At 47.1% G+C, this 17861-nt stretch overlaps 1 protein-coding gene across 1 annotated transcript in view; it reads left to right on the plus strand.

Annotated features, from left to right (window-relative positions):
- The first annotated feature begins 1028 nt into the window (after positions 1-1028).
- The window catches only part of LOC147103562 (somatomedin-B and thrombospondin type-1 domain-containing protein), a 150886-nt gene continuing 134053 nt past the window's right edge, over positions 1029-17861 (plus strand). The window contains exon 1 of the mRNA XM_086011999.1: positions 1029-1547. Within this exon, the coding sequence (XP_085868125.1) occupies positions 1307-1547 (241 nt within the window). The 5' untranslated portion in view covers positions 1029-1306. The remainder of the gene's footprint in view (positions 1548-17861) is intronic.

The following is a 17861-nucleotide window of genomic DNA, read 5'->3' on the forward strand; positions in this document are numbered from 1 at the left end:
AAAGAGCTGGCACAGACACAATGGGTTGAATGGCCTCCTTTTATGTTGTAAGATTGTATGATTACAGTTTCTCACAAAATGAATAGAGCTAACGCATTTGAGATCAATTTTGAAATACACTAATAATTTTTTTTAAATAATTTTACTAAAATAGCAAGATAAGATCAGAAAACGCAAGTCGAGCCAAATCGATAGCAGCAAGTCGTTTCCCTACATTACAACAGTGACTGCACTTCAAAAGTACTTCATCGGCTGAGTCTGTAGGTCGTGGGTTCAAGCCCCACTCCAGAGACTTGAGCACATGATCCAGGCTGACTCTCCCCAGTGCAGTGCTGAGGGAGAGCTGCACTGTCGGAGGTGCCGTCTTTCAGGTGAGACGTTAAACCCAGGCCCCGCCTGCTCTCTCAGGTGGACGTAAAAGATCCCTCGGCACTATTGGAAGAAGAGCAGGGTAGTTCTCCCCGGTGTCCTGGCCAATATTTATCCCTCAACCAACATCACTAAAAAACATAGGCACATAGGAACAGGAGGAGGCCATTCAGCCCCTCAAGCCTGTTCCGCCATTCAATGAGATCATGTCTTATCTGCGACCTAACTCCATATATCCGCCTTTGGCCCATATCCCTTAATACCTTTGGTTAACAAAAATCTATCAATCTCAGATTTAAAATTAACAATTGATCTAGCATCAATTGCTGTTTGCGGAAGAGAGTTCCAAACTTCTACCACCCTTTCAGTGTGTAGAAGATTATCTGGCCATTGTCACATTGCTGTTTTCTGGGGAGCTTGCTGTCCGCGAATTGGCTGCTGCGTTTCCCACCTTACTACATTCGTTAAAAGTAATTCGCGGGCTGTGAGGCGCTTTGGGGCATCCTGAGGTCTGTCTATCAAAGTGTGGTCCGGGTGTAAAGTAAACGCCGGGGGCGCTAGGACCAGAGGGGAGCCTCATGTCAAAAGAAGGGCGGGTTAAAACGGCTCTATTCAGCGAATCCAGACCGCGGTGTGTCTGCTTACAGACTCTCAGCGCGGTTAATGACCCCTTGTGGCCCAAATTTCATTGCTAGTGGAGGGGAAGAGACCCTTCCCGTTTGCCGAAGGCTACACAGTGCAACACAACTGCCCCATCATAAAGTTTTGTGCCAATCCCTATATCATATAATATTTGGGTTTTAAAAAAAAATCGAGCTACGGATAACTTTCACCAACTCTTATTTTCTACATGCGTGCGTAAAACAAAAACCCTGGTGTGATTTGTGTGTGACGGGGGGAGGGAGGGAGGGGGAAAAACGGCGAAAGGAGAACGGCGATGGGAAATCTTGCAATAGCCAGAGGTTATTTCGCCCTGTGCTGCGGGGCGCTGACGCTGGCCGCCTGTCTGCGAGGAGCCGCCGCCGGCTGCTTCGACAGGGAGAATCCCAAATGCTGCGGGGCCAGGAATAACGACTGCTGGGCTTTCTCCAGGAGACGGACGGCGTGCTATTGCGATGCCTACTGTCAGAAAACGGCAGACTGCTGCGAGGATTACGATGCGGTGTGTCAGATTTCAGGTGAGTGACCACACGTGTGCAATGAACACACAGACTCCAGCACACACTGACTGGAGCTGGGGTTAGACGGGGCGCCTTTCGATCTGCATTTGAGGCTGAAAGTCGGAGAGAATTAAAATAGGGGCTGATTGCGTTTTCTATTTTATTTTTGCATATCTTAAAAATAATGACCGTTCGCTGCAGGGAAATTGCACTGTTAGCAATAATGCTCATATTTCTGAGAAAACGTTTACTTAAAAGTTTAAAAAAAATTAATTGGAGTGTATTTTGTTTGGTGTAAAGTGGTTAAAATGTAGTATTGGGTGTGTGTGTGCGTGTTGGCTATTAGCTGGGCGTACAGTAAAATCGCTCAACATAAATGAGCGTGTCTCTCCGTAAATAACGAACTGGCCGCGAAATTATATTCACAGATATGGAACTGCGTGTACCTGCATTTTTTGTTCAGTTAACGCTAACACCCGCTTTCAATAATGATGTAAAATAGACACAAAAATCTGAAATGAAATTTATTTTACAAATGAGACATTTGTGTTTTTCTTAAATTGAATTTTAAGACACTTTTCCATAGTTCACAGTTTGGGTTACAGGAGGTGTCCACACATACCTGGCAGGAGATTTGGTACAGTCACATGTCATCATAGAATCATACAGCACAGAAGGAGCCCACTCGGCCCATTGCGCCTGTGCCAGCTCTTTGAAAGATTCTCTCCAATTGGTCCCACTCCCCCTCGCTCTTTCCCCACAGCCCTGCAAACTTTTCCTTTTCAAGTATTTATCCAATTCCCTTTTGAAAGTTACTATTGAATCTGCTTCCTCCACCCTTTCAGGCAGCACATGCCCATGGTGCACCCACACAGGGTTCGGAGTGAATCGCTCCCAAATGGAGAGTCGATTCACACTGGCACAACTCGCTGCCTAAACCCGACCTGAGTCTACTTTGCACAGTCCTTGTTATCGCCATCCACGGGGCACACAATGCTTTAGTTAATGTTTGAACCACTGAAAACCCCAGGAAGTTTAACTAATTGGGGGAATGGTAGATTCCCGCCTCCCCCAGCCTTTAACTTGGCCCACTGGGACCTGAGTTGCGTTTATTGCGGCCTGCGATGGGCAGACTTGGGGGGGGGGGGCAGTGATGCCAAGTGCTGGTGTTCGGGGGGTCTGGGGATAACTTGGGATCTTTACACCAGGGGACGTTTTATTTACGCAGCGAGTTGTTGCGATCTGGAACGCGCTGCCTGAAAGGAAGCAGATTCAATAGTAACTTTCAAAAAGAGGAACTGGATAAATACTTGAAAAGGAAAAAATATGCAGGGCTATGGGGGAAGAGTTGGGGGAATAGGGTTAATTAGAGAGCTCTTTCAAAGAGTGGGCACAGGCGGGAAGGGTGGAATGGCCTCCTGTGCTGTATCATTCTATGAATCTATGCAACATCTGTAGAGCAAAGTGGGGAGGATGGTGTCCATCAGTGTCCCTGAGCTTCTCGGCTCCAAGTGTAAAAGGCGCCTCTACACAGCGGGCGGTGGGCCCCACCATTGCGAGGGGTTGCAATAGAATAAAGCAAGCTTGGCTTGCGAGGGACCATTGAATGTTCGGCAAGCACCGGTTCAAACTAAGAACTGATTGTGATTAACAGTTGCCTCTCCCCTCTCTTCGCCTCTCTCTCTCGCCTCTCCTGCGCTTTCAGTCATTCGGCCGTCCACCTTGTCCATCTCTCAATCCCCTCGGTCACCTCGCCCTCTCCTCCTTAAAACCGACCTCGGTCACTTTCTTTAGCTCTTCCATCCCTCTCGGAAGCGCTTTTCTCCTCCGTTAAAGGCGAGTCGTAAATTCAAATTGTTTTAAAATCACACCTGCCCGCAGCCACAATAAAGCTCGCTGGAGATAAGCGTGAAGGAAAAAGCAGTCAAGGCTCGACATTTGAGGCCAATCCGACCCTGCAGAACACTAATCATTTGCTTTATAACCCCATACCTGCTCGTCAATAGTCTGTCAATGGGAATGATTAGGTTCTGCTCAGTATTAATGTGTTAACTTCAACATTAAAGGCTTAGAGCGCCGAAAATTCGCTGCAGCAATTTTCTCTCAGGTTTGTTGTGTGAAGATTTTTTTGTTTGTTGTGTATCTTGTATTTTTTTTAAAAAGAGAGAAATCGGTAGCTGGAATTTTGAAAACTCGCCTCCCTGTACTCGGGGCAACACCGAGTGAAACTGTCCAAAACTGGGCCGACTGGAGGGACAGAAAGGGGACTGTTTTGTTAGTGAGAGGCTCGGACAGTTTTCCCGAGGATAGACGTCTGAACAATCGATCGGTTGCTATCGATTGGGAGGCGCTTATTTTGCCTGATTCCTGGCCATCCACATATCACCCCAAACCATATGGGACAGCCCAGTGCCTCCCCTTTCCCCCCAGGGCACTCTCCACCCAACTCCAACCCATCCTTCAGGTTCATCAGCATGTAGGAAATGCCCCCCCCCCTTTAAAGGCAAAAACACTGCACGGAATTCAGGGAACGTTTTGCATTGTACATTTCACTGCATCTCTGAAACTAAAAATTAACCGCACAAATCAGTGGAAAAATGATGCATTTAATTTGCATTAAAATTGCCTCCTAAATGTAAGATTTAACAGAGGAATTTTGCCTCCAACTAACTGCCCGTGTGCACTCTCTGCCCCCGCCCTATGTCAGTGATTGTCTGGAGATCCATTGGGTCTTTGAGCGTGTGGAGGATGTCCCGGGTATCGAGGTCTCTCTAAATGATAAACGCTCCGGCTCCTTATTGTCGAACTTTAAAAACAAAATAGAGTGGAATGAACCAGTGGCGTTTCCTTCTGTCGGTGTCTGAGTTACCTGTCTTGTCCGCTTTGCGGTTGCCTCTGTCTGTCCCCTTCTCTCTCCAAAGGGCTCTCAGAGTGTGAATCAGATCCATCAACAAGTAGCGGAGCGCCGTCGTTAAAGGGCAGTTAAAGTCCACATTAGCCTGTGCGTAGCCCAGTGGCGGGGTGTGATCTTGTTGTTTCACGGTCCGAGAGCCAGACTAACTATTCACACGTGTTGAGAGTGGTGCACGGTAGAGTGAGCTGGTAGAATGTACAGATGTGTGTGTGTGAGAGAGAGAGAGAGAGAAGTTACTGCAGCAGCTCTGTCTCCGACCCACTTGACAGGGAACGGTAGCCCAGTGGTTATGGAAAAAATGTAACATCCCCACCGACACCTGGGAATCCCTGGCCCAAGACCGCACAAAGTGGAGGAGAAGCATCCGGGAAGGCGCCGAACACCTCGAGTCTCTTCGCTGGGAGCAAGTGGAAGCCAAGCGCAAGGAGCGCACGTCAACCCAAGCATCTCACCCACCCGCCCCTTCAACCACCGTCTGCCCCACCTGTGACAGAGACTGTAGGTCCCGCATTGGACTCATCAATCACCCGAGAACTCATTTTTAATGTGGAAGCAAGTCATCCTCGGTTCCGAGGGACTGCCTAAGAGAAAGAGGTTATGTTACTGGACTGATAATCCAATTATTATCAGTCCAGTAACATATCCAGTGTCTTGATAAAGGGTTTTGACCCGAAACGTTGACTCTAATTTCTCTCCACGGATGTTGCCTGGCCTGCTGAGTTTTTCCGGCATTTTCTGTTGTTATTTCGGATTTCCAGCATCTGCAGTATTTTGCTATCTGCTATCATGATAATCCAGAGGCCTGGACTAATGATCCAGAGATTGTGAGTTTAAATCCCACCATGGCAGCTGGGGAATTTAAATAAATCTGGAATAAAAAGCTACCATGAAGCTATCGGATTGTTGTAAAAACCTGGTTCACTAATGTCCTTTAGGGAAGGAAATCTGCCATCCTTACCTGGTCTGGCCTATATGTGACTCTAGGCCCACAGCAATGTGGTTGACTCTTAACTTTTTTTTTTATTCGTTTATGGGATCTGGGCATCGCTGGCAAGGCCGGCATTTATTGCCCATCCCTAATTGCCCTCGAGAAGGTGGTGGTGAGCCGCCTTCTTGAACTGCTGCAGTCCGTGTGGTGAAGGTGCCCCCACAGTGCTGTTCGGGAGGCAGTTCCAGGATTTTGACCCAGCGACGATGAAGGATCGGCGATATATTTCCAAGTCAGGATGGTGTGTGACTTGGAGGTGAACTTGGAGGTGGTGGTGTTCCCATGCGCCTGCTGCCCTTGTCCTTCTAGGTGGAAGAGGTCGCGGGTTTGGGAGGTGCTGCCGAAGAAGCCTTGGCGAGTTGCTGCAGTGCATCTTGTAGATGGTACACACTGCAGCCACGGTGCGCCGGTGGTGGAGGGAGTGGATGTTTAAGGTGGTGGATGGGGTGCCATTCAAGCGGGCTGCTTTGTCCTGGATGGTGTCGAGCTTCTTGAGCATTGTTGGAGCTGCACTCATCCAGGCAAGTGGAGAGTATTCCATCACACTCCTGACTTGTGTCCTCTTAAATGGCTTAGCAAGTCACTCAGCTGTATTCAAGAAGGGGGCTCACCACCACCTTCTCGAGGGCAATTAGGGATGGGCAATAAATGCTGGCCTTGCCAGCGACTCCCACATCCCATGAACAAATTAAAAAGAAAACACCATTACATCTGTTTCCCTCCTTTCAGTGAGTTGTTGGGGGGGGATAATTAAAAAAAAATGGCAACAGTATCTTAAAGCTTTAAATAAAGAAAGACAAGCCTTCTGCACCAATCGGAATGTGAATAGACTCTTCATTACCCGATTGGATGGCTCTCTTGACTGTCAGTCAAACAACCTTTCCCCCACCTCCAGCATCTCCAAATTATTTTCAATGCCCCTCTGTGATTTTTCTCCCGGGTTTGTTCGCTGCAATGTTCAGCAGATTAATCTTTAATTCCCGGAGACTCCAGGCAATCTGGAGGGTGAAAATAAGTCACTGGTTGTCAACAATGGTGCGGGCCGCTCCCTCTGCCTGACCCGCCCCCCCACCCCCTGCCACCGCCCAACTTCCCGCCCTTTCTCCACAGCAGTATGAGCAGGTCGTGTACAAAAAGAAAGTAAGAAATAGGAGCAGGAGTCGGCCGTACAGCCCCTCGAGCTGCTCCACCATTCAATAAGATCATGGCTGATCTTCGACCTCAACTCCACTTTCCCTGCTCGATCTCCATATCCCTCGATTCTCCTCAAGTCCAAAAATCTATTTATCTCAGCCTTGAATACACTCAATGATTCAGCACCCACAGCCCTCTGGGGCAGAGAATTCCAAAGATTCACCACCCTCCGAGTGAAGAAATTCCTCCTCATCTCAGTCCTAAATGGCCAATCCCTTATGCTAAGGACTGTGCCCCCTAATTCTAGACTCTCTAGCCAGGGGAAACAGCCTCTCAGCATCTACCCCGTCAATCCTCTCAGAATCAGTGCAACAGCAGCTGCCCGCTCATGGTGCTGTTTAAAGACTGCATGGCTCACTGCTGTATATTGAGACATTAGTGGCCACAGCTTCAAAGTGTGGAACGGGTCCAATTAGAATGTTACAGCCCGCACTGTTTCACTTATGTGAACAGAAGTGAATAGCAATTTGAAATTCCCCAAACCAATATTATTTGTACACCTGTGGCGGTCGCTCCCATTAACCTAGTAACCTTAGCTACAAATTCCTCTTAAGTGAATTTTTTGTGTGTGCCTGGTGCCTGAAATTTAAAGGGACCACGCATTGAAACATAGAAAAATAGGAGCAGGAGTAGGCCATTCGGCCCTTCGAGCCTGCTCCGCCATTCAATATGATCATGGCTGATCCTCTATCTCAATACCATATTCCCGCTCTCTCCCCATACCCCTTGATGCCTTTTGTGTCTAGAAATCTATCTATCTCCTTCTTAAATATATTCAGTGACTTGGCCTCCACAGCTGTCTGGGGTAGAGAATTCCACAGGTTCACCACCCCCGTGAGTGAAGACATTTCTCCTCATCTCAGTCCTAGATGTCCTGAATGAAAGACACAGGCCGCGCAGGACATAGAGCAGCCTATAGGGAACCTTTCTTTTTATTCATTCATGTCACCAGCAAGGCCAGCATTTATTGCCCATCCCTAATTGCCCTCGAGAAGCCGCCTTCTTGAATACAACTGAGTGGCTTGCTGGGCCATTTCAGAGGGCAGTTAGGAGTCAACCACATTGCTGTGGGTCTGGAGTCACATATAGGCCAGACCGGGTAAGGGCAGTAGATTTCCTTCCCTAAAGGACATCAGATGGGTTTTTATGACAATCCGGTAGTTTCATGGTCACCATTACTGATACTAGCCTTTTAATTCCACATTTAATTTAATTAATTGAAGTTAAATTCCCCAGCTGCCGTGGTGGGATTTAAACTCTGGATTACTAGTCCAGAAACATAACCACTATGCTACCGTACCCCATGTTAAAAAAAGAAAGACTTGCATTTCTATAGCGCTTTTCACGACCACCGGACGTCTCAAAGCGCTTTACAGCCAATAAAGTACTTTTTGAAGTGGAGTCACTGTTGTAATGTGGGAAACGCGGCAGCCAATTTGCGCACAGCAAGCTCCCACAAACAGCAATGTGATACTGGCCAGTTATTCTGTTTTTGTTATGTTGGTTGAGGGATATCTATTGGCCAGGACACCGGGGAGAACTCCCCTGCTCTTCTTCGAAATGTTACATTGATTGCCAACTGATTGGAGGAGGCAAACCTCTCCGTTGGCCCAGCAGCCTGCTCCCTATCCTGTACCAGTTTCACTGGCTGCTGTGGTGTGAATGAGGGCAGCACAGTGACGAGTCTCTCTTCAATTGTTACACTCCCCAGCTGTACCCTCACATAGGAAGCTCGCCTGGAGGAGATGATCAGCCATTGCATTGTACCAAGTAACTTCCACTTCACTTTAGTTCAGTCATTCCAATCTCAGGAAGTTAATTTGAGATGGAGCTGCTCTTTTTAAAAGCTCCTATCGATTCTTAGAAATGCTGGCTGTTAAAGTATACAAGAAATCCTGTCTTAACTGAATGGTTTCACAATGTGCTGTGCGCACAGGAGAGGAAGTTTCAAGGAAAGTTATGAGCTAACATGTAACTGACCCCTTCAAAACGTGTCACAAAATCTGCAACTCCCAGTAACTGATGATGTGAGCAACACCTGTCAGCATCTGTCGGAACAAGCTTTCCTTCTCCACCACCCCCCCCCCCCCACTCTCGCCTCCCTTGACCCGCCTCCTAAGGGCCTTGACCCATGTTGGGGTACGGATGTGCAGACACTTTCCACCCTTCATGAGAGAGCCTGGACAGTAGGGTATTTAACCCTAGGGACCGAATCCTATCTTGCCCTCATCTGGGGAATCTAGGGGTTACTGACAAAAATATTATTGCGCAGATCTACACACTACAAGAGGCAAATAAAATCAGAGGATGGAACGTCCGATCAGCAAAGAGAACTTCGAATATAAGAGCATAAGAAGTAGGCCATTCGGCCCCTCGAGCCTACTCCGCCATTCAATAAGATCATGGCTGATCTTTGACCTCAGCTCCACTTTCCCGCCCAATCCCCATATCCCCTGATTTCCTCGAGAGTCCAAAAATCTTATCGATCTCAGCCTTGAATATACTCAACGACTCAGCATCCACAGCCCTTTGGGGTAGAGAATTCCTAAGATTCACAACCCTCTGAGTGCTTATACCACATTCTGATATGTTCTATTTTTGTGCAAGCATTAACCCGTTTATGTAAAAGTTCAGGCCTATTAAACATCAATACATGAAATACATTAATTGGAATGTTCTACCTCCTAATTTCTAGATCTTAATTGTCTTAAAGAAAGACTTGCATTTATATAGTGCCTTTCATGACCTCAGGACGTCCCAAAGCGCTTTACAGCCAATAAAATACTTTTTGAAGTGTAGTCACTGTTATAATGTAGGAAACGCGGCAGCCAATTTGCACACAGCAAGTTCCTACAAACAGCAATGTGATAATGGCCAGGGAATCTGTTTTAGTGATATTGGTTGAGGGGTAAATATTGGCCCAGGACACCGTGGAGAACTCCCCTGCTCTTCTTTGAATAGAGGCCGTTTTTTTACATCCACCTAACGTCTCATCTGAAAGATGGCACCTCCGACAGTGCAGCACTCCCTCGGCACTGCACTGGGAGTGTCAGCCTAGACTGCATGCTCAAGTCTCTGGAGTGGAGCTTGATCCCACGTGCTACGTGCCACCCCCCAACATCTGTCCTCAGCGTCCAGACAGCACAGCCCTATTTCCATTTATATTTCGTAATTTGCTCATTTGTCCTGTTTGAATTAAATGAGTCTGAAGTTTTGGAAATAGCTGTTTTAGCATTGTTAGCTCTTTGGCATTAAGATCTGTTAATATCAGCAGCTTGAGAATAATGGGAACACGGATTTAACCTTGAGTACTGCGTACAGTTTTGGTCTCCTTAATTAAGGAAGGATATTCTTCCTCGTGGGGAAATCTAGAACTCGGGGGCACAGTTTCAGAATAAAGGGTCGCCCTTTTAGAACTGAGATGAGGAGGAATTTCTTCTCTCAGAGGGTCGTAAATCTGTGGAATTCTTTGCCCCAGAGAGCCGTGGAGGCTGGGTCATTAAATACATTTAAGGTGGAGATAGACAGATTCTTGCAAGATAAGGGAATGAAGGGTTATGGGGAGCGGGCAGGGAAGTGGCTTTGAGCCCAAGATCAGATCAGCCATGATCTTATTGAATGGCGGAGCAGGCTCGAGGGGCCAAGTGGCCTATTCCTGCTCCTATTTCTTATGTTCTCATGTTCATATTTGGTCTGCGAGGTTCCATGGGGAACACCTACGCTGCGCATGAAGACAAAAGCTGGGCCCTGCTGCTCTAAGGATTGCTTGTATGTTGCCAATTTTTGCACTTGTAAACCAGCCATCACAGATTTTTTTTTAAACCTTTTTCGGTGCATTTAAACATCTGGATCATGTTTCCTGATCATTTTCTTTTCTCTCATGAGAGCGTGTACCCATTTCAATCAGCCGATTCCCCATAAGCACTTCAGTCAAAGGGATTGTTCTGATTGCTCAACTCTGTCTGATGCAGCCGCGTCCTTCCGTTGGTCGGCGGCCAAAAGTGAGCCCGATGGCCCAAAATCTGCTGTCAAAATAACAGCGAGGCTCATGGTGCTCGCCGTTATTTAAGCATAAATGGCACAGCAACTTCAGGCGTGGGACGGGGCGCGCGGTTAAGTGTGGAGATCCAAAATCTGCCATCCGAGATGCGCCGCTCCGCAATGAACTTCGCGAAAACGGCACCTCGCTGTCGGCCTCGCCACCGACAGGCATCGAACGGCGTGAAGCTGCTGCATTTGCGTGGTAGGTGACGTAATAAAACTCACTACGCACTTGGTTTGAGTATAAAGCAAGGCTTTAATCAACTTGTTTCAGAACATGGAGGTCTAGTTGTACTTCACTAGTTCCTTGTCTTACAAAATGTCCCTGGACAAGCTGGGGCCCACACCCGAGTATTTATACTCCTTGGACGGCGCCACCAGCTGGCCGTCCAGCATTATTTCACGAGTTGTTTCTTGATGATGGCGATTTATAACAGTAGGTACGAGCGAAACTCGCCGCAGGTAGTTAAGTCTTGTCATTACAAGCGCGAGTACCTTTTGATGACCTGGTAAGTGTTAATTACTGCCAGTCAGCCTCTCTGGCACTGATTGGTTGCGCAGTTACCCTGTTGGCTTGCCCCTGTTCACTCAGGGTCCCAGATGCCCTGCTTTTCCCCTCGCTGCGCCGTTGTCAGCTCGTACTTTCGGCAACTCGCCACGCAAAAAAAAATGTTTTGAAACCTAAAGGCGCAAGGGCAAGTCTAACAAACGACAGACACCATTCGACGCCCTGCTATGGGGCATTAGGGCCCATTATTCCAAATGCAATCTTGAGTTTGGAGATGGTTGGTTAATTTTCGGTAACCCACCTCTTTTCCTCTTCAAGGATTGGCCAGCTAGGCATGGCATTATAAAATGACGTATTTCCCCATACGATTTTATATCCCTCATCCCGTTGTTAACATCATAAAAATGTTTGTTTGACCTGACAGCTTTAAAGTGCATTCGCCGCAGTGTTATCTGCCAGTAGCACGGTGGCAGCAATATGTACGATGTGCCTTGTGGCATTGTTCCTGTAGAAACAATACCTAGGGAGTAAAGAGGGTATAACGTGGTAGTGAAGGACTCTAGATCCAGTGTCACAGTCTATGGGGCAACGTTCCCTTTAATTAGTTTTTGGATGCACGGCCCTTTCAAAATGCCAGGCGTGCGCGGTCTTTCCCATTGAAGAGCTGGCAGCGCACGGCCACGCTGCTTATAAAATTCTAAAATTCTAGCAGGACCAGACAGACTAGATGCAGGAAGGCTGTTCCCGATGGTGGGGGAGTCCAGATCCAGGGGTCACAGTCTAAGGATAAGGGGTAAGCCATTTAGTACAGAGATGAGGAGGAATTTCTTCACCCAGAGAGTGGTGAACCTGTGGAATTCTCTACCACAGAAGGCAGTTGAGGCCAATTCATTAAATATATTCAAGAAGGAGTTGGATATATTTCTTGAGGCTAAAGGGATCAAGGGATATGAGGAGAAAGCAGGGACAGGGTACTGAGTTTGGATGATCAGCCATGATCGCATTGAATGGCGGAGCAGGCTCGAGTGGCCGAATGGCCTACTCCTGCTCCTATCTTCTATGTTTCTATGTTTACAGGGAAGGTTGCTGCGGGGTAGACTTTGACATTGTGCGATGGTGCGAAGCGGGTGATATTAAATCGGCAGCCCATTTGCTGGGGGGAGATCCCCAAAAAACGGGGAGAGATGTAAAACGGGCGGCCGATTTGCCCTCACCCGTTTTTACACTGTCGCACAATGTCAAAAGATCCACCCCGGTGTATTTTAAAATAAAAGCATGAAACACCGCAAGTACCCAGCGGGTCAGTCAGGAGGAGGAAAGGCAGGCTAACTGATTTTATGGGTGGGTAATCCTTCATCGGAACCTCAGGAGAGAATGGACGGCTTTAAAATGGCGGCTGAATTGCGCCTGGGCATTCCGGTCCAAGTATCATAGAATCATAGAAAATTACAGCACAGGAGGAGGCCATTCGGCCCGTCGTGCCTGTGCCGGCTCTTTGAATGAGCAGTCGTGCTTAGTCCTACACCCCCACATCTTGTCTGTAACCCTGCAAATTCCTCATCTTCAAGTACCGTCCAACTCAAGGACAGCCAGCATGGATTAGAGGCAAATTGTGTCTGATTAACTTGATTGAATTCTTTGGTGAGGTAACAGAGAAGGTTGATCAAGGTAGTGCAGTAGATGTAACCTCCACCCTCTGACCCCACTTCACCTGAACACGACACACGCTGCTCGTAATTCCTCGGTTCAATCCCACGGGAGACGGACTAGTGAGCGATGTAATAAAAAATCTAACGCCTGCCCGTAATTCCTGTCAACTTTTTCCATTATCAGTTCCTGTGTCCGCATTTATAACGGCAACTGTCTCTGTAAGCTTATCAGCACCTCCACTCGTGGGAGGGTGCAAGTGCGGTGTGACGAGTTCAGATAGGCAGGCTCCATCCAGTATATCCGAGGGCCTTGGAATTTATAACGGGAATATAAAAATACGGACGGAATGTATGACTTTAAAATGGTGACTGAATTATTTCTGGTGCCCTAGTCCAATTAAAGATAGAGAAGCATTTCTATCGCACCTTTCACAACCTCAGGATGTCCCAAAGCGTTTTACAGCCAGCAAATACTTTTTGAAGTGTAGTCACTGTTGTAATGTAGGAAACGCAGCAGCCAATTTGCGCACAGCAAGCTCCCACAAACAGCAATGCGATAATGAGCAGATAATCTGGTTTTAGTGATGTTGGTTGAGGGATAAATATTGGCCAGGACAGCGGGGAGAACTCCCCCCTTGCTTCTTCTTCACAATGGGATCTTTTCCGCCCACCTGAGAGAGCAGACGGGACCTCAGTTTAACGCCTCATCCGAAAGACGGCAGCTCCGACAGTGCAGCACTGGGTGTGTTGGCCCGCATTTTTGTGCTCCAGCCTCTGGAGTGGAACTTAAACCCACGACCTTCTGACTCAGAGGGAGGGGGAGGTTGACTGGATAAGATTTAAAAAAACTCTCTCATTTATCCTCAGCGCAACTGTATGTGGGAAAAAAACAAAAGAGTAATTGTCCACTCGCCCCATAATTCTCTATAGAATTACAACCTGTCTTTTGACCAAACTGCTTGGAAGCCACATTCAAGATATAAGCTATTCCTGTAACAAGATCATTAGTACATCTGTGTCTTCCTGTCATCCAAGCCTCTGGTTAAATGATGTCATAACAGGCCCAGAGGAAAGAGTCCTTTATCCATAAGTAAAACGAGATCCTACCTCGCAATCAAAACAGGACCCAGAATATCGTTTTAATACTTTCTCAAACTTTATGACTGCCATGGGAGACAGGGCAATGTTCCCGCCATTTCATCCGGTTTCCCTCATATGGGGTGCAGCTATATCTGGGAACTGACTCTAATTTTACAGACGCTATCTTTTGAAACTATACCAAGTGACGTAAGAAAACTACTAGGCACTTGGTCTAAGCATTAAACAAAGCTTTAATCAACTGTTTTACAACATGGCGGTCTAGTTGTGTCCTTCACTAGTTCCTGTTAAGAATGTCCTGCGCAAGCTGGGCCCGTGCCCGAGTATTTATACTCTCCCTGGACAGCACCACCCGCAGGCCGCTCAGTATTATTTCATAAGTCTTTCTTTCATGAATGACTGATACATGTCACCAAGTGTGTTAAGATTTAGCAGGGAAGCCTGGTCAGTGGGCAACTGTTTACACAGCCCGGAAGACTACCAGTTTCATTTGGGTGAACAAGAAGGTTGGACACAGAGCGAACTGTCACGTAGCTTCAGACTGAATAAACCCCAGCTCGCAAAACCTGGGGGTCTTGGACACACTTTCAGCTGTGTGGCTCAGTGGGTAGCACCCTCGCCTCGGAGTCTAGAAGGTTGTGGGTTCACAGTCCCAGAGACTTCAGCACAAACATCTAGGCTCCACTGACACTCCAGTGCCGTGCTGAGCACTGTCGGAGGTGTTGTCTTTCGGATGAGACGTTAAACCGAGGTCCCGTCCACTCTCCCAGGTGGATGTAAAAGATCCCACGGCACTATTCCGAAGAAGAGCAGGGGAGTTCTCCCCGGTGTCCTGGCCAATATTTATCCCTCAACCAACATCACTAAAAAGCAGATTATCTGGTCATTATCACATTGCTGTTTGTGAGAGCTTGCTGTGCACAAATTGACTGCCGCGTTTCCAACATTACAACAGTGCCTACAGTTCAAAAGTACTTCATTGGCTGTAAAGCGCTTTGGGACATCCGGTGGTCCTGAAAGGCGCTGTAGAAATGAAAGTCTTTCTTTAAATTGGTATCCTCCGATAGCAATGAATATATGATAAAGCTGGCCAGCTTAATTGACCATTTTCTCAATTCTGATTCTTCCCTCTCAGTGCAGTTTATGATGCTTAATGGACAGCACTTTCTTTTTGTGATGTTATTTTTGCCTGATTTATGCCAGATAATATCGACTCGTGTATTGGCGTGTGCGCTGTCCATGCAGTTGTCGTCTCCTCTCTCATTGGGACCTTGTTAATTTCAGATCAGTTTTAATTAATCAAAGTGACTGACAGGCAATGTTCACATGTTTGGGGTGATTAACAGAAATAGCGATCAATACATTAGCACAATAACATCTGGCCACTTTTAAAAATAAAATTGATGGGGCTCTGGATCAGCAGACCAGCCTTTCACTTCGGGGACATGCTTGGAATCCAGCCTACCAGGATATAAGTCTCTGCTGACTGGTGGTTTTGAGAGTTTTGCAAAGTATTTACAGCACAGAAGCCGGCCATTCGGCCCAACCTGTCCCTGCTGGTGTTTATGCTCCACACGAGCCTCCTCCCACCTTACTTCATCGAACCCCATCAGCCTATCCCTCTATTCGGTGTATGGGACCGGGTGCTAGGGTTTGGATGATCAGCCATGATCTCGTTGGGTGGCGGAGCAGGCTCGAGGGGCCGAATGGCCTACTCCTGCTCCTATCTTCTATGTTTCTATGTTTCTATTCCTTCCACCCTCGTGTGTTTATCCAGCTTCCCCTTAAATGCATCTATACTATTCGCCTCAACCACTCCCTGTGGTAGCGAGTTCCACATTCTCACCACTCTCTGAATAAAGAAATCTCTCCTGAATTCCCTATTGGATTTATTAGTGACCATCTTATTTTTATGGCCAAGATTCCCGCTATATTTTTTTTGGGTGTGCCGCCCCTTTAAGGGGCTGCGCGGACCATTTAAATTTCCGCGCAGGCGCGGTTTTTTCCCCATTTAAAAGCTACCGAGCAGCCTGCCCGGGACCCAGTGTTCCCTCTAATTATCTTGGGCCCTGCATGGTTTGGATATTGAAAAGCCGGCTGCGCGGGTTCCCTGGAGCACTGCGTGACCGCACGGCTTACGGGGAACATTGACGGGACCTCCAGACAGCAGCGCAGCTTAACGGGAGCGTTGTTTATGGCCCCTAGTTTTGGTCTCCCCCCGCAAGTGGAAACACCTTCTCTACGTCTACCCTATCAAACCCTTTCATAATCTTGACGATCTCTATCGGGTCACCCCTCAGCCTTCTCTTTTCTAGAGTAAAGAGCCCCAGCCTCTTCAATCTTTCCTGATGGGTATAAATCTTAGTTCTGGTATCATTCTAGCAAATCTTTTTTGCACCTTCACCAGTGCCTCTATATCCTTTTTATACTATAGAGACCAGAAGTGTTCACTGTACTCCAAGTCTTACATAGTTTAGCCAGTCTCGACCCAGTTCTGACCCAACGGGACACAGGAACAGGAGGAGGCCATTCAGCCCCTCAAGCCTGTTCCACCATTCAATGAGATCAGGGCTGATCTGCGATCTAACTCCATATACCCGCCTTTGGCCCATATATCCCTTAATAACTTTGGTTAACAAAAATCTATCAATCTCAGATTTAAAATTAACAATTGACCCAGCATCAATTGCTGTTTGCGGGAGGGAGTTCCCAACTTCTACCACCCTTTGTGTGTTGAAGTGTTTCCTAATTTCACTCCTGAAAGGTCTGGCTCTAATTTTTAGACGATGCCCCTAGTCCAAGAATCCCCAACCAGCGGAAATAGTTTCTCTATCTACCTTATCAGTTCTACTTAATATCCTGAAAACTTCAATCAAGCCACCCCTTAACCTTCTAAATTCCAGGGACGACAACCCTAGTTTGTGTAATGGGCATGGGTGCACAGCACAAACCTTCTCAGTCTCACTCGGAGAGGCAGCAAGGCTGACAAGTGTGGCAAATTGAAATGTCACCATGTGTAGCTTGCAGTCCTCTTCTGAGTTTGGGGGGTTAAGGCATGTTGTAGGTGTACAGTAGAGGGAGCTTCACTCTCCTCTGGACATGGCTGTCCCTGATGCGGTTGATTGAGGTTGACATTGATTTTTTTTTCCAAGTGGAAATTTACTCCATTCTACAGCACTCCTTAATTGGATAATATGAAACGGAGATAAAGCCTGCGATATAATGGATTAAACTCAACCTTGACAAATAATGAGTGGCTGAACCGGTAGTGACTAAAGAGACGTTATTCACAAATCGTGGATGTGTTTAATAAAGCAAAATAAAAAAATACATTACAGCTTCCCACTGGCTCACTGAGTATTATCCATTGAGTATTTAAACCGAGGCCCCTCAGGTGGATGTAAAAGATCCCGTGGCACTATTTCGAAGAAGAGCAGGGGAGTTCTCCCCGGTGTCCTGGCCAATATTTACCCCTCGACCAGCGTCACTAAAATCAAATTATCTGGTCATTATCACATTGCTGTTTGTGGCAGCTTGCTTTGCGCAAATTGGCTGCTGCGTTTTCTACATTAAAAAGACTTGCATTTCTATAGCGCCTTTCACGACCACCGGATGTCCCAAAGCGCTTTACAGCCAATGAAGTACTTTTTTTTTGAAGTGCAGTCATTGTTGTAATGTTGTAAAGTACGTCATTGCCTGCTAAGAGGTTTGGGACGTCCTGAGGTCGTGAAAGGCGCTATAGAAATGCAAGCCTGCCTTTTTAGCTGAGTTATGTCAATCAGGGATTTCCCCCCCCCGTTCAATCATTGGTCTCTGCTGAGTTGGTTGAACTCAACCAAGGCATGAGCATTAGCCTCAGGAATCTTGGCAAGAGTTTGCGTCGGTGTGATTATCAGGTGAGGGCAGGGTCTGGTCCAGCTGTGGTACCCCATCTGGATCA

Source organism: Somniosus microcephalus, chromosome 19, assembly GCF_052327205.1.
Source record: "Somniosus microcephalus isolate GS21.2 chromosome 19, FLI_Smic_1.0, whole genome shotgun sequence".
Lineage (NCBI taxonomy): Eukaryota > Metazoa > Chordata > Chondrichthyes > Squaliformes > Somniosidae > Somniosus > Somniosus microcephalus.